Below are 23,492 nucleotides of genomic sequence, written 5' to 3'. Positions count from 1 at the left end.
TTTAATAACTTCATGTTCATATATCCTGTCAAAAATTCTCATGGCACATTCCTGGTCATATAACATTTCCAAAAATAAATCCTCATAACTTAATGCTTGCCTCAATTCCTAGTCAATAACCTAAAATGTCATTACTTAATGCTTGCCTCAATTCCTAGTCAATCACCTAAATTGTCATAACTTAATGCTTGCCTCAATTCCTAGTCAATAACCTAAAATGTCATTACTTAATACTTGCCTCAATTCCTAGTCAATAACCTAAATTGTCATAACTTAATGCTTGTCTCAATTCCTAGTAATAATTTTAAACCTGTCAAAAATCCTCTTAACTTTATGCTTGTCTCCATTCTTGGCCATATATAACCTTTAAAAAAAGCCTTAAATATCTTAATGCTTGACTCCATTCCTGGTCATATAACCTGCCCCCTCTGTAAATTCTCCCTCCCCCCAAAAAATCCTCATGACTAAATGCTTGCCTCCATTCCTCAGGTCATATAAACTGTCCAAAAGAAATCCTCATAACATCATGCTTGACTCCATTCTCTTTGAATATAAGTGTTTGTCAGGACATGAGAAATTTGCATATTTGGATTTATACCTTTGTGAGAAATTCATGATTTAAGTGGGAGTGAGCCATAGTGTTAAAGCTAGTCTACCAGGACCTCACTTAACTGTGACAGGTAATTCAAGAATGAATGATTACCCAATCTAGCTTTTATTCCCATCAGACTTTTATAAGACATCTTAAACTGGCATTGACCGAAAGCAGTTAGGCAAGCTGTAGATTGTTTCCCTGATTGATCTTAAAATGTAGTATGCTTAAAATGTACTTAACTTTAGAGAAAACTTCATTTTGCCTTCATGAAGATTAAAATGGTTTGTTTTGAATTCAATTTGTCAGAGCATTATAAGCACAGTGTTACTTAATTTGGCTATGTGACATTATTATCCCTTCTGCATGAATATTTGTTATAGATTTGTATGTCTCTTATTGAATTTGAACAGATTTTCAATTCGGATGATTTCTGCCTTAAAAGTTGCTGAAATCATGCAAATACCAACAAAATAGCATTAACAAGATCACTTTAACCCTACTGGGACTGTTGACTGAATTCACCCATATTGTTTTATGCTTACATAAATAGAACTTGATTGATTTTATTACAGTAGTTTGAAGTGTGAAATTGCTTGAAACTTCCAGGAAATAGATAGTTTCAGCAGTGGGCTTTCTGTAAAACTGTTCTTCCTTAAAGGGACTCCATTGAGATTTTAGACATTACGAGAATGGAAATATATTTTTCAGATGAATTTTTCATTTCATATAGGTCTACACAATTAACTTGAGTGCACTGACCTCAATGGAGGTGTGCAGGTTTGTAGACCTCTGTGGAGTTCCTTACTGCAGTTTATTATTTTGTTAACATGCTCAAATTTCTTTTTTCTCTCTCTCCCAAACACAAAGTTAAACTTTGTGATGAAGAAGGTTTGGCAATTTTTTTTGTTTGTTTGTTGTTTCCTTATCTATTTATAGGGGAATATAGTTCACAAACATGGTGTCAATTGCTGGGAAAATTCTGGATACTCCTCGTGTTAACCTACTAATGAAATTTGCACAATTTGTGCAGAAGATTAAATTCTATTGGATTTTGCATTTGAGTTATTTGAACATTGATAACTCAGGAAATTGTTTTGGGTTTTTTTTTTGCTCATCTCATTGATGAAATAAAGTTTAGCGGAAATGCAAATAAAAGCAAAAATTACCAGTGGATGTCTTTCAGAATTGCTGTTTCTGAATAATTCAATGACATGTTTGCATGGCCCCGATGATGCAAACATGTCATTGAATTATTTTGAGAAATTTGAATTTCTACAATTTTTCACAGATTTATGCTGCAATTACATTATTATTTTTTTTTTTTTTAAAGCATTATTAGATCTTAAAATTTTTTTTCTCATATCCTTTCTAATTGGCCTCTGGGTAATTAAATATAATCACAAAGAGGAAAATGCCCAACATTGAAACATATAAATTGCACCTAGTCAGTTTCCTCCATAGATGTGATCAAAGTCAAGAACAAAATCTGAATACCACTTATTGTCCAGCGAATTTTTTAGTTACAGTGTGAATGCGACAAAATTGAAAACATTTGAGTTCTACCTTGAATGTTTCTGAGCAGGTGCATGTCACATTACTGCCTGCAGAAATGACTTTTGTTTAAAATGTTGGCATTATTTAAGGTAGGGAATAGAGATAAAATTATGCATGCAAAATAATGGTGGCTGCTGTATGGGAGAAAGTAGTCAGACACATAATCTCTAAATGGTCAAAGAAGATTGATTTTTAATATCAAAATGTCATGTGGTTACAGTTTTTTTTTATGAGGCATTTTTATCACTTTATCAGACTATTCACTGGTACTTACATTATTTATGAAGCATTATAATCGTAATGGAATTGCATCGACTATCTTGATTAGGCTGTCAAGGGTAGAAAATGGAAAATTTTCTTGATGATTCTTTAAGATTCAGCTGAACATCAGATGTTCAGAATTGTCTGTAATAGCCTCAGATATTAGAGGTATAAATCTATTAGATGTAATTTACTTTTATTGTTAGCAGTGGGGACTTTAAATGATTAGATTCTGGAATAGAACTTTTAAGATGTCATAATGACCTCCTGGTAATGGGAGGCTCTGAGGATACCAGTGTTACTGCGAATTCACTTATATTCGTGGGCATGAAATTTCGTGGTTTTATCAAAACGGGCATTTTCGTGGGTTCTTAAATTCGTGGATTTTAGTTTTCTTGTTAAAAAAAAATTCAGTAACCTAATGCAAAGTAATCTTAAACTTAATCGCCGAACATTTTTACTTACAACATGTACATATCTTTACTTGTCACACAGCGGTTGTCAATAAATTTAATCCTTGCCTCTGGGCATAACTTTAATATAGCACAGTTACTGCCGATAATTGACTGCAATTAACACATTTATGTGACATGATATGCACCTCCATTGGACACACTGCCCCTGTAATTCGCCGAGTGTGTGTAGTTAATGCTTAATGAGGGTCCGATGTAAACATCGCATAATTTATACGACACCTGGCACGTTTTAACCAGCGAGTTTAAAAGTTTACACCCTGAATTGGTCTTAACATATTTGACAGTAACTACACGCAACGTCACAGCGACTGTGTAAATTTACATGCATATAAATTATTCTCGGTAAATAACACGAGTATATGTGGATCTTGTAAAAGTCGGTGGCGTCTTTGATGTTTACGGAATAGCATTCGCACAAATACCGATTAAAATTCATATAAACTGGATCATTTAAAAACGACAAAGGAAAGTACAATAAATCTGTTTTAGCGATCGTATTTTTTTTATAGTTTTGTGTACTTACGACATTAATATCAAAGTCTTTTTTTTTTAATTAATAAGAGCAAACTGACAATTTTTATTAGCGCTAATTATTGCACTGCCTGGGTTCCCATATTTACTCGATTATGTCAAGTATTCTTGTTAACACAATCAAGTCTTAGTAGACTACAACGATCAAGTATGTATATGCGACTTTTTTGACAGTAAATTCAGGACATATAATCGAATTTCTTTCAAGTTTCTTAAATATTGCAAACGGATTTAATATGTCACTAACCTGGTTATCTGTCTGTACTTACATCCATTTCACGAAATATAGGCCGGAAAAGAGCCGACGCATGTTTGTGATATATAGAACAGAGACAGGGTAAGAAGTATTTGTTGGGATAAAAGTTCGTCGGATCTTAAATTCGTGGATTGACCTACCCACGAAAACCACGAAAATTCGTGCCCCACGAATAATAATGATTTTACAGTATACGTTGCCTAATAATTATGGTCATTAAGTCAGTGTAACACAGCCATGTTGTTTATGCCTTAATCCTTACTGCTTTCACTGTATTATAGACATGTGCAGTGAGCTTTGAATTTAGAAATCTTTGTATTGAGCGTAAGCGTAATCATTGTAAGCCTTCCTCGGCATTGTGACAGACCCTACGGCGTACTGATTTCACTGAACTACATTCATCATGAATGAAGAGTATATGTAATGAGTATTCATGGGTCACTGGGGAGCATCACTTAGGATGCTCCTTGGATTTTATTTATAAATAGAACAATATCCAATTAAAGCAGCCATATTTGAAAGACTGCCTGGTTAGATGCATGTACAAGCTGAAAGTCCTGACTGACAATACTGATGCAAAGCATATTTTTAGTAGCAGAAATTTTACTAAGACTTGGAAAAAGTACATCATCTACAATACGTTATATTCACATATATAATAGCTGCATGAAAATTAACATTCAAAATCTGAATATCACATGTTACATATACAATAGTTTCAGGAAGTCATTATATCGGCTTAAATTCAAAGGGTTTGATATGATTTTAGTTCAGGAGAGCAAAGTACCAGACTGAAATTCTGTTTGATGATTGTAACATTATGGCTGTAAGTGGTTAGACAAAACTGATTAGTATAGTTGCTCTAACACAAATTTAGTTGTCTAGAAATAATTTATTGCAGTATGTGGAAGGGTATAAAATATATAAAATAGCCATCTCCTCTGATAATAGGATTAAAGGTTAGCCAGAATTGTGCTCATATTTGGTGTGAATAATGGCATTGCTATCATTTTGTTCAGGTTGTGTAGTTATTGGTTTTTTGGGTTTTTTTTGCAGAAAAGAGTTAAAGATCCTGTATGTTTTGTAATTGAGATTGCATACCACTCTTCATTGAATTATATGTGTACACTGGAGCCGCGATATAGCACTCATGTTGGGGTCCATGATCTCAAGACAGCGTTGTAATGAGTAACTTTTTATAACGCTCATTTTGTAATTATAGCGAAAATATCGTATTACCCCACCCATCGCCGAAACATAGAACGCTTGTTAGTGGAAATGATTGTTTACTTACCTTCCAATGGATATCAGTCCAAGCTTTTTAATATATTATTATTTATTATTTTGTAAAGCATTACTGAATATCTTCAATATAAACATGAAATTTACGAATTAAAAATATAAACCATGAATGAATGTTTGTAAATTTCCAGTAAAACAGCGGTGTTAGCGTGAGTTATGTGTGGTCATGAAAATTGATACCTAGTGGATGGGACTAAATTAATCGTCTTTCCTGCTGTCTCTTGTGAAAAAATCAGTCATCCTCAACAACTTTTTTGCAGATAGATCGAAAGTGCATGCGTTTTAAAATTAATTGTACGCTTGGGTGATTTACTTAACTCGTGGGTGTTTGCATGTCTTAGCTAACAGTTTGATACCTGACTGATCAACAGTTCAAAATGAACAAAAGAGCGGATTAACGCTTACCTGTGTATGACTTCACACCTTCTTATCATGAGTGACGTAATTATGACTGTTTATTGCACTCGACTGACACATTGAACAAGCGTTATAGTGGATAAGGTGCGGTATTGATATACATGAAAAAAAAATATAATTGGCGAAAAATACGAATTTCTTTTTTGGAGCCAAGGCATATGAGCGTTCTACTGAGATTAGCGCTATACCGAACAGCGCTATATCGCGGCTCCAGTGTATGTAATTATGCAAATTTGTCAATTTTCAAACATGGAAGAATATGTAAAATATGTATTGCAAGTATTTGTACATATTTAAGGTAATCATTAAATTATATGCATTCATTTCTTATTGGAAAAATTGACTTAGAATTTATAGAAAACTAAATTCTAATTACCTCCCTTTATTTACATGAAATATTAAATTCGGTAATATCTTTATAAATAATGTTTTTTGAAACTTACAATATCGATAAATCTTAATTTGAGCATCATAATTTGTATATATAAAACCATAAAAATAATGTGTTACAGGGTCTTTAATGTTTAAGTCAAGGCAACATAATTTATGATGATCAAGAAAAATAGGAAAAAAAACATTTAGAAAGATTTATAAACAGTGGTTGTTCAATATTTTACACTGAAAGTGGACAAATATGATTTACAATTTGTCACAGGGTGAGAAAAATGTGCAGCCTGACCGGAACTCAAACCCGGGACCCTCGGAATACTGTACTGCGGCTCTACAGACTGAGCTTTCCAGCCGCTTACACATCGTATCAATTCACTCTGTAATTTTGTTTGTTACCCAAAGTTTTTTAAGTTACATAATTCAAAGCAAAGTTTGAGCTCAGCCAACAGTACCAATTCATGTCTGGCCTGATGAAATAGTTTTGAGTGCACAAAATTAATATATTGTTAAACCAAATAGATAGAGACATTTTACCAAAATATCATATTTTATTTGCAGGAGATTTGGATATGATTTTGGTATGCATGTACAGACATGTAAATATTATTGTTATAAGATATACAAAATGATTATTTAGGTATTATATAGGTATGTGGAATTGGACAAAATTAGAGACAGTTACATTGTATACAGTCTGAGTTAAATGCCTTAATTATACAGAGGGAATCGAAAATATCCTTGCTATTGTAGTGCAAAACAGCCATATTGTCAAGGCAATGCACTAGGACAGGTTAAAGATAATTTCTAATTTCCCCACATCATTCACACTCCCTTAGGGATGGTGGTCACGATTACAATTAACTTGTACATAATGTTCCAGGACATTATAACTGAGCTGGTAAATATTTTGTATGTGATACTTTAAATTGATCTTGTCACAGTAATTGTCTCCCAGTAATTTCACAGTCGCAGACACAAGTAACAAAATTTATCAACCATTTCTTGTCAGGAGGGCTCAGTAGATTAAACTCTCAGACATAATGAATTGAATTCTTTTTTATGCCATTCCAGCTTTTATGTTGTTAGTAGCCAGACTAAATAGATAGACCCGAATGTAATATAACTTTATTTAATCCAGGAAAATGTAGTGCTTATTGGCTGGGTGTTTATTCATTCCAAGTACAAGTTGTCAACTTTTTCATAGCATTATTCTTTAGTTCAGTTGAATTTGAAAAGTTACAGAGTTGCTATTTCAGAAGAACGCCCTAAAATGTATTGAAATTAAACTTTAACTGTTAAGGAATGGTTACAATATATTTACTATTTGCAGCTGGATCCCAGCACCATGGGCTTGAGTCTAACTCAGGGATGATGGATTTGCTATGTTATCGTGATAACAGTAGTGAGTGCTGGTTTCTAGGTTTTGAACAGTAGAGCATTGAATATACTGCAGTATTTGTCCAGAAAAAATTTAATTTAATTTAATTAAAAAAAAAAAAAAAATACCAGTGACAATGAATCTGTCTCTGACAATACTTCAACAGGCAAAACCTTCTAGAGATTGGTGACTTGAAAACTGATGGTTAACTCAAGGCTTTTTATATTGCAACCTTGTGTCTGTTTCAGTTCTATCATCTCTAAATATTGGTCATAAATGCTTGATTTTGTCTTGTATTTATGTCTTATTTCCTCCCTACTGATGTCAAGCCTCTGAAAGACTTGGATTTTGTATGAGAAATCTGTGTGACTAGAAGCATAATAAATTAGACTTGATTTCTATCTTTAAAACAATAATGGCCTTTTTTTGGCTGATTGTATAACCTAGTCTAGACATTGTAATTTTAATGTGTTCTTATATGGAAGTTTGTCTTTAATTATTTTTTCTAAAAGACATATCAAATTGTATTAAGTGGAGAAAAATATGATCCTTTTTTAAATCCACTTTTGGAGAAAAAAGAAGAGCTTTTGTATTATAATGATGCAGTTGTTTAAAAATTTCCACTGTCAGCGTATATCAAGTAATGCAGAATTGTGTGAAAGTAACACAGGAAATTGTGCAATTCTGTGGCCAAAACCAGCACCACTGAAAGATAATGAACAAATAGTTTTGCTGTGCATTAAATTGAAATAAATAAATTTAAGGGCATACAGCTGCTGATCGAGACATTATATTTTAAACCTCAATAAACAAAAATATTTCCATGAAAGTGTTTATTTTTCAAGATCATTATTTTGTGAGGATGAAAACCTGACTATAGCATATTGGTGGCGACTTTCTTGTTTTGTCAACATCTTTTAATACAATACTGTATATTATTACATTATTTCAACATCAAAGTACAATAAAAAAGTGTCCATCTGTCAGGCAGTCGTTACTGTCAGGCTGTCCATTATAATTATATAGAGTGACAAAACACTGGTTTAATGTCAGGGGGCATCTGTGTCATATGGAAATATTTCTAGTTGCTGTGTAGCTAAAACTGTTAAGTTGTCAACATATTAGTTAATGAGCAATATTTGTCACAAAAGTCATATTCTTAAGATTTTTACTAGAGATGCATAATAGCAGGAAATAGCCGTATTTTTATCATTGGTTCTTTCTTTGAATGTCTAATGAAGAGTTAAATGTAATTCATCAATTCAGATAAGATATTTACATAAAATTGTCTTCATAAATGAGGCTCTAACTAAGTAAATTACTCCATAGAGAATTCTTTATCATTCTGTGCATTAAAAATCTATCAATTTTACTGGAGGAGAAATGCCAGTTCTTTAATATAATTTTTTTTGTTCAAGAAATTCGCTTATCCAGGATATTTTGTGAAGTTTAAGTTTTCAGGAGTATTAATTGCAAAGCCTTTAATTATACCTTTTTGCCAAAAAAATAAATAAATAAAAATGCCAAGTTAATGACCCTTTTTCTACTTACATTTTGTTTGATAATCTTTTTGTTATGGTTAATTTCTCAAAAATTACAACAGATAATTATTTATTGTAAGCCAAGCATACTTGTTAACAATCATTAAATTGAAATGCATTTCTAAAGGGCATAATTTTTGCCGTTTATTATTTTCCTGTTCTGCTTTTTCTGAATAATTTTCTCATATACATGTAGTCATTTCAACAATGGAATATTTGTTTATTATTTAGGGCAGGTTATTCAGTCATGCACTTTTGCAGAATTATTCCACCATTTCTGCTTTGCTTTTATCATACTATCCAGCATAGAGAAGAGTAGAGTAAATGTGGACAAGACATGTTATTTTGAATCATGTCACCATGGTGGGGAAAAAAGTCAATTTGTTAAATCTGCTTTGGGAATTCCAAATATTGTTTGCCTCATTTTACTGTCTACTGCAGTATTTCTAAACTTGTTAATAGAAAAATATTGCCATAGAATTCAGCAAATAAAGCATGTCTCAGCACCTTGTAATTTCTTGTTGCTATAGAAAAATCTATTAAAGCTTAATGCAGAAGTATTTAATATGTTTCATACTAATAATACAATTTAAGCTAGTAAATTAATAGTAAATACATGTATAAGAACTTTTTTGTACATAGGAGAAAGCATTGGATTGACAACATTTAACCGCTTGAAATTCAGATCCCAAGGAAATTAGAGATTAAAATTACTACTGAATTTAGGATGAGAGCTGTAGCTAGGTAATAGATACACAATACCTAAGTCAGTACTTGAACTTACTTAACCTGTCTATAAACCTCTACAATCTTCAAAAAAACAAACAAAAAAACTTAAATTATGACATAATATTATGTATAACATGTGCTTTAATTAGTTAAAGCTCTTAAAGGAACTTCGCTAGAAAATAATAAAATTTGAATTTCCTGCGTATCTGGGGCATTTAAAATAGAATAGAAAGATGTAACACAAAATATACTCTGATTGTATTATATTATGCACTTTTCTTAAATTAACCTGATTAGTGTGAAAAGTGTTCAATTTTGGGTCATTTTGTACAATAAGAATAATTTTCCTGGAAAAACAGATTAAGGCAACGATTTGAAATTTTGCACACAAGTAAGTAATTGGCCTATAGATCTTCATCAAATGTAATATTATTACAAACAAATAGATTCTGAAACGTTGCCATTTACAAACAAATATATTCTGACAATTTGTTAGTTACAAGCCAGTCAGAGTCTAAGAATTATATATTTTTCAAGTGTTCATATTGACATACTGCTTCTAGTTTCACCTCTAGTCTGTCACTAGGAAGGATGCAGATGTTAAACTTTTGTTATAAATTAAATTGCTTTGCTCTCCATCATTTTATTTGACATTAATTACTACACATGGGAAAGAAAAAGGGCTATTTCTGGAATTATGTCTGCATAAACCATCTCTATTTGAGTCTCAGAATCTATAATACTGTATCTTTTTCTCCCTGTTATTTTCAACAGTTCATGGAAATGTTAGTATGTTGTTAGAATATGGTAGTGTTAAAATCACAAGATCAGGTAACTGAATGTGCTAGCTGCATTAAATGAAGTCGTACTTACTAATTACTTGTTTATTAGTGTGTTTGTTTCAAAGAAAGAGTCAAGATGTTATGGTGGCTGCATGATCATTGTGCAAAAATTGTGTAGCCAATTCACTCAAACAATTTTAATGGTATCAATATGTAACTTCTAATGCTTGCTTATAATGATCAACAAGGGGCATTATTCCGAAAGCTGCATGATCAATATTAACATTCATGACCTTCTACAAGTTAACAATGGTAATGTGATGTGAATCTTACACTGTTGCCTTTCACAGCCTCTTAACCCATAACATGCTGAAATTTCTTAAATGGATCTGTTCAGTCTCAATTTTACACCTATCAATTATCAATTTTGGGGATATCAAGATAAAAATATAAAGTTTGACTGCACAGATGTGCAGGCTGGCCTTGCTTTACACTAGTGGAAAAATCTTATCACTTTCCAGTTCTCACAGGTTAAGGGTTAAACTGAAATACCTAATTGTCTAATTTCAGGTTTGGAAAAGATCTGGAGCTTGGTTTTTCAAGGGGCTGCCAAAGTATGTGATTCCTGAGAAGAAAGCTGAAACACCTAAACATGGCGCGGCGAATCATAAAGGGAAGCTTGAATATAGGGGCTCGCAAAAGGGTCACCCTGCTAGCGCACCTAGAACATATAACAACTGGAGCAGAGGCAGGGGAAGTCAAGGTTAGTGCTTTGAATAACTAATTTTTGTCTCTTTTGTTTGTTATTTGTTTGGGTCGTCAGACCAAAAAATAATGGTAGCGAAAGAGCTAGGTTCACTAACCATGGATTTTTGCCCAAGATTTTGGCAAAAAATGATTTGATGAAAAGTTCTTGTCTTTAGGTTTTATTTATAAGTTCAATCCTTAAACTGTTAAAAAGTTATGAATTTATAGACATATGTTTACATTTAGTATGATTTATTTTCTATGGAAATACCCCTATTTCCAGCAAAATTAGGAAAATTCACGTATTTTTGGTGTTTTAAACGAAAATTAAAGTATCAGCACAGTCCAGCCCCAACAAAATCATTACACCATTGTGTTGTAATGTATCAAAGGCTTCAACTATATCAATATAAAGTTGGGGCTTGCCTGTGCTCTATTCCAAACTAAGATTTTTATCTAATATCTAAACGTCATTTTCTGGCATTAATTTCAGTAAATGCAAACAATGGAGCATGTAGATCTATATTGCACTCAACATTATTAATTTTTATTCTAAGTTGTTGAAATATGATTCATAACATATATTTTAATAAATGTTTGCGGGAAAATCATTTCTAGTAAATTAAAGGCACTTTCACTAAAATTAGAACGATTATGTTTTGGTACGAGTTCGACGGTTTCCACTGTAACAGTTGTAAACAAAACTCTGGCAGGTTAAAAGAATTATATGTAAACGCTTATAAATAAATGCTGAAATTCTACTTATGCCCTAAATATTTCATTCTTAGAATTAGCAAGGTGTTGTTATGTAATTTTATTGATTCATTGAAAGAAGTTATGCTGTTCAAGCTATTTTATTGCTGAATACTTGATCTGGGTCCGGTTCTTTCGCCCTCACCAAAAAAAACAACAACAACAACATACAACTGTGGTCGTTTTTAACACACCAGTGATTAAAAGAGTTTTTATGTCTTTTTAAAAAAGGTAGATAAGAAGAATTCAATTTACTTTGTGAAAATAAAATTATCGCAAGTCTCAAAACAATTTAAAGATACTGTATGTTGAGTATTTAAACTCTATAATTCCACATCGTCTGCATTGATGTATATGTAAAACTACTTGTTAATGTAGCTTAGTGGTAGCATGGGAGCCTCTCGCCCAGGAGATTTGAGTTCAAACCTTGAACACGAACTTTTTTTTCATTTCCTTTTTTATAATTCATAAAATAGATAGTGCTTTTTCAGTAAATAATATGTTATTTCATTAATGTATTTATTCCTTCAGATTTTTAAGCATTTTAAAAGTCAGTGCTATTTCATAGTTATTAAGGTATTAAAGATTTTGTTAGACATTTAATTTTGCTTAAAAATTCAACAAGAAGTTTCAAATCTTATTAATTTAGTATTATTCTCATTAAAAAATATTCACAAGAAATTGCCAAAGCAGGAAGTATGTTAGGAGTCAACGGACGAAATGTCTTCATTACACTTTCCCAGGATGAGAAAAAAGCATGTTATTAAGCTCTAGCTGTTTCCAAGAATAAATAGACAGAAAGTCTTGACTTGTCCTTTTTCACAATTCAAAAGGATCCTTTTATTTTGTGCACGAAATTGCAGAGCATACATGTAAGCAGCAATAACTACATGAATTGGATTATCTACACGAATGACAGCATTGATGTGTATAACTGCCTTTCTTATGGCTGGTGCACACGTAGTTTGAATGTGTTCCGATGTCTCCACCGTTACATATCATCCATCTCGCATATGGACACCATGAGAAGTTGTGAGACTCAGTCAGGAGTGAGAAAATGGGCTGATAATCTTGCTGATCATGTAGCGGTATTTTGAAATTGAAAGCCATTCAATACAGTGTGAAAGAGAATCGTTAAAAGTAACAGTAAAAGAGGCAATGCTAAATTAAATTTTTGATTGTAGGCTTCCTTATGTTAAGTGTTTAATTTACACTCATTATGTAGATGTAAGGGCATATTGGAATGATATAAACCAAATCTTTACTTAGAGTTGTTTTATGTCACATAAATTATGAATACATGTTAATAAATGTTTTATGCCCTCGAAGGATGGCATATTAAAATCGAACCGTCCGTCTGTCAGTCTGTCATTCCGTCAGTCATTCAGGCTTTATACATATAGGCAGTGGTGGTCATGTCCGCTCTGATTCAGTATGCATGAAAGGATTTTAATTTTTCTTTCATATATGAAATAACCATAGATGTATGGTGTGTCGCGAACAAGACTGGTTTCTATGACTTAGGTCCAGGTAATTGTGGGGGTTCAAACTTTGTTAATTTTGATATTAATAAAAAAAAATAGGCAGATATGGTCGTGTCTGCTCTGAGAATAATATGCATGAAAGGATTATAGTTTTTATTTCACATATGAAATTATCATACATGTATGATGTGTTGCCCTTAAGACCCGTGTTCCTACGCCTTAGTTTAAGGTCACTTCTGGGTTTAAACTTTTTCATATTTTATGTTATATACATATAAATGGTGGTTGTTGTGTCCGCTCTGTAACTTCCGTATATACATGAAAGTTTTCAATTTTATTTAAAAATATAAAGTCACCATAGATGGACAATGTGTTGTGAACAAGACCTAGGTTTCTTTGTATAACTTATTAGTTCACTGCTGGGGTTCAAACTTTGTCAATTTTTACCAACCACACTTAACATGACTGTAATAGTTGCTTTAGAACTAGAATCCTTCAGGGGCATTTGTCACGTTCTGTGACAGCTCTTGTTTTTTCTCAGTTCTCATATCGTCATGGATCATTACATTATTGTAATAAAAATGTCTGATTTCCATAATTATAAAAAACACACAATCGTTTCCTGGATTTGGCTGTATCATAATTCATAAAAGAAAATAGTATCGAATTTGCAGTTCAGTATCAAATATTACGTATACTCCGAAAGAGCATACAGTCAAACATTATTTTTACTTGACAAAAAAATTCTAACGTACTTTTATATCTATAAATTTACTTAATTTAGGCGGACTTTTTACACTATACATCGGAATAAGTCAACAACTCCTAGTATTTACATTATACTATTTGCTTACATGTATATAGTTACTCAGTGTAAGTTTAGTTAGGTTAGACAGAAATACCTATCTGTTTTGTGTTATTATAATATAATAATAATAATAATGATAATAATGATAATAATAATTATCATCATTATTATTATTATGTTCAACGTCCTTGTCTAAAGACTGACTAAAAAGGCCGTTAAAATTGCGATTGATTCTATACACCCTTATTTTAAGCGTAATGTAAGAAGTAGATGAATATAACAAGCAAATTAGACATTTATTATTAAAAAATGAACAAACTTACAGTATTTATAAAAGTAAAAAATAAATACATTTAGTTAGGCGAAAAATAATATGCATGCACATTTTTTATTTCTAAATATCCGAATTTGGAATATCCGAAACGAGCCCCATTTATCTTTTATATTAGTTTTGTGACACACTAGTCTAATTTTAACTAAACTTTAATTTTGTTTACAATATATAAGAAATATATTGCTATCTTTATGAGTTTAATTAAGTCAAACACACAAATTTATTAGTCTTGTATGAAAATTGTCGTCAAATTTGTGATTTAATTGAATTAAGCAGGTGCTCTAATTATGACGTCATTATGTCGTCATAGTAACCAGAAATGCCTAATAAATGTCTATTTTGAAAATGTAACACATTGTACTATACACCTTTAGGTTTTTATCAATATCTAAGATGGGGCCATTTTTGGTGCTTAGTGAACCTTGCTCTTTCAGAGCCTAATGCTGTTAATTGCAAATGCCTAAAGTAGTCCACTTTTTTGAAGCGGTTACTTCCCTTTATATGTACACTAACGCCGAAAAATTCAGGGGAGATCAATGCGTAAAGATTGTCAAATGACAGGCGCATTAATTTTCAAGCAAAGTAGTTCCCGAATGGTCGAAGATTTCTAATATTGTTTCATTCTTTATAGATATACATGCTTACAGTAAGCTCCATGATAATTTACATCTGTGTTTAGCGTCGAAATAATAAGAGTTACAAACCCTAATTTAGAATAATATGGTTTTCTTCAGGTCGTTAACTTATAATTTCACCGTGGCCGAGGGGTTTGCACGCTCGCTTATGAATCGAGAGGTCTCGAGTTAAAATCCCCGTTGAGGCAACTCATTTTTTTAAGAAAAATTTAAGTCAGATAAACATTGAATTGACTTAATCAGTGTTGCAATTAGTCTTATAGCCAATTTACTACAGTTAAAACACTGAAAAGCATTGGTGGCACTATACAAAAACAAATTGGTCTATAATCTCACAACCTTCACCTTTCTGACATTCTGAGACCCAAACAAATTCAGCGCCTTCTGTGCTTTGATTTTTGTATTGCAGTAACTTTCCTTCCTAAATTAGCCATTGCCATGCTTAATATCTCAAATTGACTTCTCAACCTTTAAATCTGGACAAAATCATTCATGATATTTAGAAAAAATTTCAATTTAAGTACTGACTGAATAGCAAACACTTCAGACTATGATGAACCAGTTCATTTGTGTCTTTGTCGACAAGTCCATTTAAGATACATTTTATTCACATAGTAAGGTCTGATAATAATAGTAAGTCGCAGATAGTGATTTATGATTTTAATTGAATTATGATGTACAGATTGTTTGGCATTATAATTAGATAATTATATTCACTAATTGGTTGATGATGTTGCAGGTACAAGCTATGGTGAGAGTAGTGACCACGAGTCAGAAAGCAGCTCTGAAGATGATGTGAGCATTGGCAAGAGAAAGGGTAGAAGAGGATCAGGTATAAACCATGATAACATGATATTTGATTGTAAATGACAATGATAACATGATATTTGATTTTAAGTAACCATGATAATAAGATACATATTTATAAGCCATAATAACATTATATTTGCTTTAAAATGACCATGGCAATACGATATTTGATTTTAAAATGACCATGATAATAGGATATATATATATGAACCATGATAACTCGATATTTGATTTTAAAATGACCATGATAATAGGATATATATATGAACCATGATAACTCGATATTTGATTTTAAAATGACCATGATGATAGGATATATATATATGTGAACCATGATAACTCGATATTTGATTTTAAAATGACCATGATAATAGGATATATATATATGTGAACCATGATAACTCGATATTTGATTTTAAAATGACCATGATAATAGGATATATATATGAACCATGATAACTCGATATTTGATTTTAAAATGACCATGATAATAGGATATGTATATGTATAAACCATGACAATCATGTTATAAAGTTTTTACAAAGTAACCATTAAGAACAGGATGAACACGTATATGTACATGGGATGTCTTTATTAAACTGAACTAAGAGAACAGGATTTAACTCAACCATGAGAACAGATATTTAATATATTTACTAATTTAACCATGAGAATGGGAAATATATTTTATAAACTTGACTATGAGAACAGGATATAAATTCATTTACTAAACCATGAAAATGAGAGTATATTTCTAAACTACACCATGAGATCAGAATGTAAAACTTATTAACTATACCATGAGAATGGGAAATAGAAATTTAAAACTAACCATGAGAACATGACAGATATGTTTAATTCTAAATCAGTTATATATACATACAAATCCTGTTTTTGAATTGTATTTCCTGTTTGTGAAACTGTGGTATCCTATACATTATATATTTAACAGTTGTATGTATATGACCTTTTCTATGTACCATCAGGGACATAAGTGACAGAAGTATCAGAATGATAAATGTACAGAGAAATGAATATAAACATGACTTTTCATATCATTTACTCTGTGAATGATATAGATTGACCAAACGTTTTGTTGGTGTGCATTATTATAAATCTTTATAATAACATAACTTTACATGAAAAAATAAATTGCTGTGTTACAGATTTTTATGGCATATTTCTCATCTTAAATATTTATCATTTAACTTCACTGAATTTATATCGAAAATTACATTGCAATGATGACTATAAGCTTAGTTTAATTTTGTTCCCATTTTTTTTGCACAGCCTGTTAACTTCTGACATCATTTAGCATCTGCTCCTTAAAAAAACAGTAAAATACACTGTGCTTTCTGTGTTTTTTCCAGTTAAATAGTAAAATAAAAAGAAAATTTGTTTTGTATTTCAAAACATGATTTAGTATATTAAATCTATAACCAAAACATGATTTAGTAACCAACACATGATTTAGTATGATGAATTTATAACCAAAACATGATTTAGTATGATGAAACTGTAACCAAAACATGATTTAGTAAACAAAGCATGATTGAGTATGTTGAATCTGTAACCAAAACATGATTAAGTATGTTGAATCTGTAACCAAAACATGATTTAGTATGTTGAAACTGTAACCAAAACATAATTTAGTATGCAGAATCTATAACCAACACATGATTTAGTATGTTGAATCTATAACCAAAACATGATTAAGTATGTTGAATCTATAATCATGATATTGACTTTCAGCCGAGAGTGATGCTATGAGTATGACAAGCAGTCAGAGTGGCCAGATTTATTCTAGTCATGTGAGAGAGAGTAAAACGAGCATTTCTAGTGATAGATATGGTCACAGTCAGCTGAGTGCCACTGAAAGTAGTCGTGGTGATGATTTCCATGATGAAACAGACAATGACAGTATAGGAGGTAGGTTGATGTAGGACAGTGAATATCTTTTTCATATGTATACTGTATTTTGGTAGAGGTGAAGTGGATTTCTAGTGTTTTATAGCTTTGGTAAAGGGGAAGTTACTCTTGCATTTGCCAATGTTTGATATGTATAGATTTATATTTTCTTATGTAGTTTATACTCTTATGTCATTATGCTAATTTGTATAACATAATTGGCAATTTTTTCATTATTTTTCTTTATGAATTATTGATAACTCTTGTAAAAAGAAATTAAAATGTAGTATTGAAAGGAGTTAATTTAACAAGGACTAAAGCTACTGGCGTTAGAATGTTGACACATAGTAGGTTAACATTTTTTTTAAATATTGCTTAGCAGAGATTAATCATATTATACAATTCACTGCATTTTCTGTTATGTTTTAGGGACTTAAAAAAAAAACCTTTTGATAATTATTGTTTTATAATATTTGTGCTGTTTCCATATTCCGCGAAGAGTAATGAGATTTTTTCTTAGTGTTCCAGGAAACAAAATTTGAGCCGCGTCAAGACAAAACAAACAAAGTGCATTTGCGACCAGCATGGATCGAGACCAGCATGCACATCCACGCAGTCTGATCAGGATCCATGCTGTTCGCTTACCAACCCTATTACAAGTAGAGAAATGAAAGCAAACAGCATGGATTCTGATCAGACTGTGCAGATGCGCAGGCTGGTCTGGATTCATGCTGGTCGCAAACGCACTATGTTGGTTTTGTCGTGATGCGGCTCATTTAATAGGCCATTCATAATTGGTTGTTATAGTTTAAAGTTTTTGTACCCTTGAGAATCATTTTGTGCCCAATCATTGTCTATTTATGCATGCAACCCTTCCAATTTCCCAAAACTTTGAATCATCACTTAATTATTAAATTATCAAGAACTATATATATGAAACAAACAAAACAAGTTTTTGCTAGAGCCAACTATTTCTTGATTTTGGAAATAATTTAATTAAAAGTTTTTACTGGTTTTGAAAAAAATGGAGAATATTTGACCTTTTTTGCACTTAACCTGGAACCAGAATGGAGATATCTTTTGCCACCAGTTTAGAGCCAGGCAAGCCTGCATGTCCATGCCAGCTGACCAGACTCTATATTGATGGTTGCTTGGTAACCCACAAATTTTATAACTGACAGTTTCCAGAGACTAAACAAATCCATAGCACATTGTCACCTGGGGATGGGATTGTAAGCTCGTGGTATTACAAATAATGAAAAGATAAAACTGATTTTAGTATTAAGCCCTTGTGGTAATACACAAAATCAACTTCTAACATTTGTAAAACACATATATGTCTCCAGTTACAACAGTCAATACACAACATATATGTTATCATATGTACTGAATCTTATGCTTATATTACACATGTCTGGTTATATGATTTTCAGATTGATTGTTAAAATATCAATTCAATTTTCTCTGCTCCATTCTTGCTTGATCTTAATATACTTTTAATCAAAACCTTTGCCATAAAAGACCTTTCAAGTTGTACACATTAGCTAGATAATCACCATAAAAAAACCTCTTGTTCTAACCTCTGTTGATTTTCTTAATACAAAAGAGAGTATTTCTGGCATTCAAATGTTATAATTTAGCTGAAACATTGCTTGGGGACACTAATCTTAAAATTGTGAAGAATTACATGTAAGATACAATTGCCAGGTTATATTAAAATGTAACAGTTGCTATGCAACAATAACCATGAATGTAATGGTTGCTATGTTACAGTAAACAGGAAATGAATTATAACAGTTGCAATGTTTTTGCGCCATATGATCTAAATTGTGTTAATGCACTGTAATCCAAACAAAACAAACAGTTGCAGAGTAACAATAGCCAGGTTATGAATGCAATGGTTGCTATGCAACAGTAACCATGTAAAAATGCATCAGTTGCTATGCAACAAAAACCATTAAGTGATAATTGCTGTAGCTAATATGCAGTATATTCCAGTCTCGAGCTATATAAAATTATTGTTTTGGGTTACTGAACCAAAATTTGATAATTTAGATGGTTGTTATGCAACAACATCTGTTATGATTAAAGGGTGTTCTATGCTTGAAATGAATTGATGAATATAAATAAGTTTATGACCTAGATTTACTCTCTGTTGTAATATTGCTAGGAGGATGTATGTTAGAATATATCCTTGCTTTTATACCTTCTTACCAATAACTACAGCCTGCAAGTGTCAAATAATGTGCAAACTGTAAGCCTTCTTGTATACTGTGTTTGTTCTTCTCTATATTTGTATTTATTGTAATTGAAGTGAAATTGTTGTTTGGCACAAGTACAAAATCTGTATATGTGTATTAGATAAAACAAAACAAGAAAAGAGCGGGGAAAAAAAGTTTATTGTTGTTCTTTTTTTGAGCTCGTAACGAAGGTTGTAAAATTTAACAAGTAGATATTATATTAATGCATTGTTTTACAAAAAAAAAAAAAAAAAATCAAGGTGATGATTTAATTTGAATAGCATTCAATTAAAAAAGGGCAGAATATGTTACAAATGATATAAATGACAACAGTTTGCACATAGTTTGATGACCTCATCATTATATCTACTTCATCTTACCCTTGCCTTTGTTTTGTTTTTTGTTTCCCAGGTTACGGTTCTGTTTCTAACCCTCGTCGACATTCCTCCGGCCCTTCTACTGGCCACTACCAACATCAAAGAGATTCGCACTCTCGATCGAGACATTACTAACAGCGTACGATCGAGAACTTAACTAACACATACCGAGTTTCGACAGATTTTAATGGAAGTATAATATGTTGTGATATACTCCTGAATATAGTAGTCTCATTTTGCTTTAAGTAATCCTCACGTTTTGATGGGTTCGAATAATATTTAGGAAAAAGTATAACTGATAAATGGGAAAAAAACTTTCTGAGTGATTCATTTTCACTGGGACTCAACAAATGAAGTGGTCAGTGAATTAGTAGTGAACAGTGGCATTCATACGAGTATACACATATGATGGGACATTGCGTTTATTCTCTATCATAACTCCAATGCTGTTTTCTGTTTGTTTAACAAAATACTAAACATTTATCATTATGTTATATGTTCTTATTTAAAATAGATATCAACAACTGTTTTTAATTCAAGACATTTGTTGGGAAATTGCTATAAATGAAAATTTCTTCAACACAGATTTTGACCAGATTATTTACACATTTTGTTGTTGTTTAGTTACATGTTTGACAATGTATGTTTTGAAGATAAGGTTTTTTTGATATTTTCATATTTCTGGCCTTTTACCCATTTAAAATTCAATATTTTAGAATAAATGCAGCTGTATTTATTTGACCCTTTTCCTTAGATATAGACAGAATGGGTTAATGCTGGCTTTTTTAAAAATTAGAAAATATAACAAACTATATTCTGTAATACTTTCTTTAATATATAAACAATATAAACACACCTAAATTGGATATGAAACCAAGCTCATCATTCTTCTATAGATAGGTTATGAAATATGTAACTTTTGTAAAGTATAATTTTTCATTTAAAAGAACATAAGAGACTTTCTGCAAACTTTCTTTAACAAGTATTGGTTAGTTTTTGTAAGGTTAAAATTGTAAGGTTAAAGTAGACTGGTCTATTGAATATTTTCTTTTTACTAATACATCTATAGCCGATATGCCATAAGTAAACTGTTGTTCATGTATATCTTTTAAAATAAATGTTAGAAATGAGTAAATTAGCAATAGCCGAGGTCAATATTAATTTTTTAGTACATATCACATCATATTCAACAGCTAAAAAGTACATATCTGTTTTATTATATAATTTATAAATAGCTTTTATATGGCTTATCACATCTGCCATTGCATACGACGGAAATCATTATTTTTCAGCTTGTCTACTGTTTCCATAATTTGGCCCTTTCCATTGGCATGCTAATCCCTATTGTTCTTCAAAATGAAAAACGGTAACTAAAATAGACTAATATTTGACTCTTATGTACACCCACACAAAGTTTTTTCAGAATAATAACAACAAATTTGGCATGACGTCACGTAAAAGTCTCGCGTCTTTAAGGGATTTCCAGAAAATCTATTTTTAGAAGAAAAACCGGTGAATATACTCTGAAAATCTATTTTTAGGAAAAAAACAGTGAATATACTCTGATATTGACCTGTTATTTTTTACAAAAAGTTGCTTGTAAGCCAATCAGGGAAAGGCATTTCAAAGCTATTTATAGATTATATAATAATGCTATATAGTTATTACATTATGCTATATAGTTATTACATTATGCCATGACTTAAAGCTTGTAGTAATAATAGCCTGTTCCCATGCATCATCTTACTAAAAACATTCCAGTTTTGTTTACTAAAAAATCATTTTAGAATAGATGTTGTTCAGAACTGGACAAATGCGGGGTTTTCCATGCTAATGCATAGATCTGGGACCTGTCTAATTCTAACTATCAGATTAGTGGATATGATAAGAATTCCACCACAAAATGTTTCTTAATGAAAGAGCAAATGTCAATGTTTGTGCTTAAATCTATAAGGTCAGTATAGGGGTCTATCAGTCTTCCGGTACAAACAAACTTTTACCATTGATTTTTAACTTCTCATTACCGGTCAACATAGATTAGTCAACCTTATTTTGAAAGGCATAACTGTAAAAGTTTGTTTGTACCCAAAGATTAGCTTGGAAAACCCAAAAATTATTCTTTATTCTGTAATAAGTTCATTAATCGGGTAACTTTTGTGTGTGATAATTGACAAAAGTGAAAATATTTTGATCATTGATCACACTTAAACCTTAATTATAATTCTTCTAAAGTATTTGTGAAGCCAAGCATTGATTAGGTGACATGATAGTTTTTAGTCATGCCAGTCTAATTTTTACCAGAAACTGCTCAATTTTAGAGACCCTTTTGATAACAACGGAATGTTCCAAATGTAAAGCAAGAACAGTCCATTATACAAATTAAGCAGTGTAACTAGGATTAATTGACCAATTATCAACTAGTTATCATCTAGTCTGAAACTTGTCTACTAGCCTTTATTTGAATTTAAGTTTAGATTTTCTCCCCTTTAAGAGTTCTCATTAGTTTATAGAAAGGAAAAGTGGCAAGTCTTGTGACTCTTATAAGGTTGATGCCAGCTAATGTGTGTAATATATGTGACTACATATTAATTATTATTAAGTGATTAAAATGGTGGCAAGTTTGCATAAGATTATAAAATTTTAGCCATAAAGTTATGTTAACACAGTGAGTGTCTTCTAGCAGCAACTTGTCTGCTAGCAGCAACTGGAATTTAACATAAGGGCTTGTGCAGACCAAGAACAGCCAGCATGGTCTGCACTGTTTGCCATTCAGCCAGTTATGATTTTGGAATTTTTTAGCAAAAAAATAAATGATGAATGGTTTTGTCTATATTGAAAGATGGACAGGTAAATTTAAAATATATTAGTGTAGCAGTCAATGAATTTAAAATTTTGAATTTACTAGCCCGAATTCCAGTTTTGAATTTATTCTACTATATATTTTAGTAAATTTTCTTAAAATTTTCACTGGCCCGAACTAATTTTCACTGGCCATTGGCCACCGGGCCAGTGCTAAATTTGATGACTGGTGTAGGAAGGGTTAATGTTTAAGATATAATAGTTCTGCTTAAAGGAGGGAGCATGCTCAATGTCCGATGTTGTTCTTTATATACCTATATAAAAATAGAAATATTGTGGTTGTTCTGTAAGATGCTAATGAAATTGTGTAAATCTTTGAATTCAA

At 31.5% G+C, this 23,492-nt stretch overlaps 1 protein-coding gene across 3 annotated transcripts in view; it reads left to right on the top strand.

Annotated features, from left to right (window-relative positions):
• LOC132746061 (rabphilin-3A-like) overlaps window positions 1-23,492 on the top strand; it is a 64,166-nt gene that overhangs the window by 20,994 nt on the left and 19,680 nt on the right. For all 3 annotated transcript variants that reach the window (XM_060735122.1, XM_060735120.1, XM_060735121.1), the window contains exons 6-8: window positions 10,783-10,975; window positions 15,713-15,805; window positions 17,536-17,712. In XM_060735122.1, coding sequence (XP_060591105.1) covers window positions 10,783-10,975; window positions 15,713-15,805; window positions 17,536-17,712 — 463 coding nt within the window. The remainder of the gene's footprint in view (window positions 1-10,782; window positions 10,976-15,712; window positions 15,806-17,535; window positions 17,713-23,492) is intronic.

This window comes from Ruditapes philippinarum, unplaced genomic scaffold (genome assembly GCF_026571515.1).
Source record: "Ruditapes philippinarum isolate M1 unplaced genomic scaffold, ASM2657151v2 ctg892_1_1_1_1, whole genome shotgun sequence".
NCBI classification, from domain to species: domain Eukaryota; kingdom Metazoa; phylum Mollusca; class Bivalvia; order Venerida; family Veneridae; genus Ruditapes; species Ruditapes philippinarum.
The sequence above is the reverse complement of the archived record's forward strand: the minus strand, read 5'-3'. Positions and strand labels throughout refer to the sequence as shown.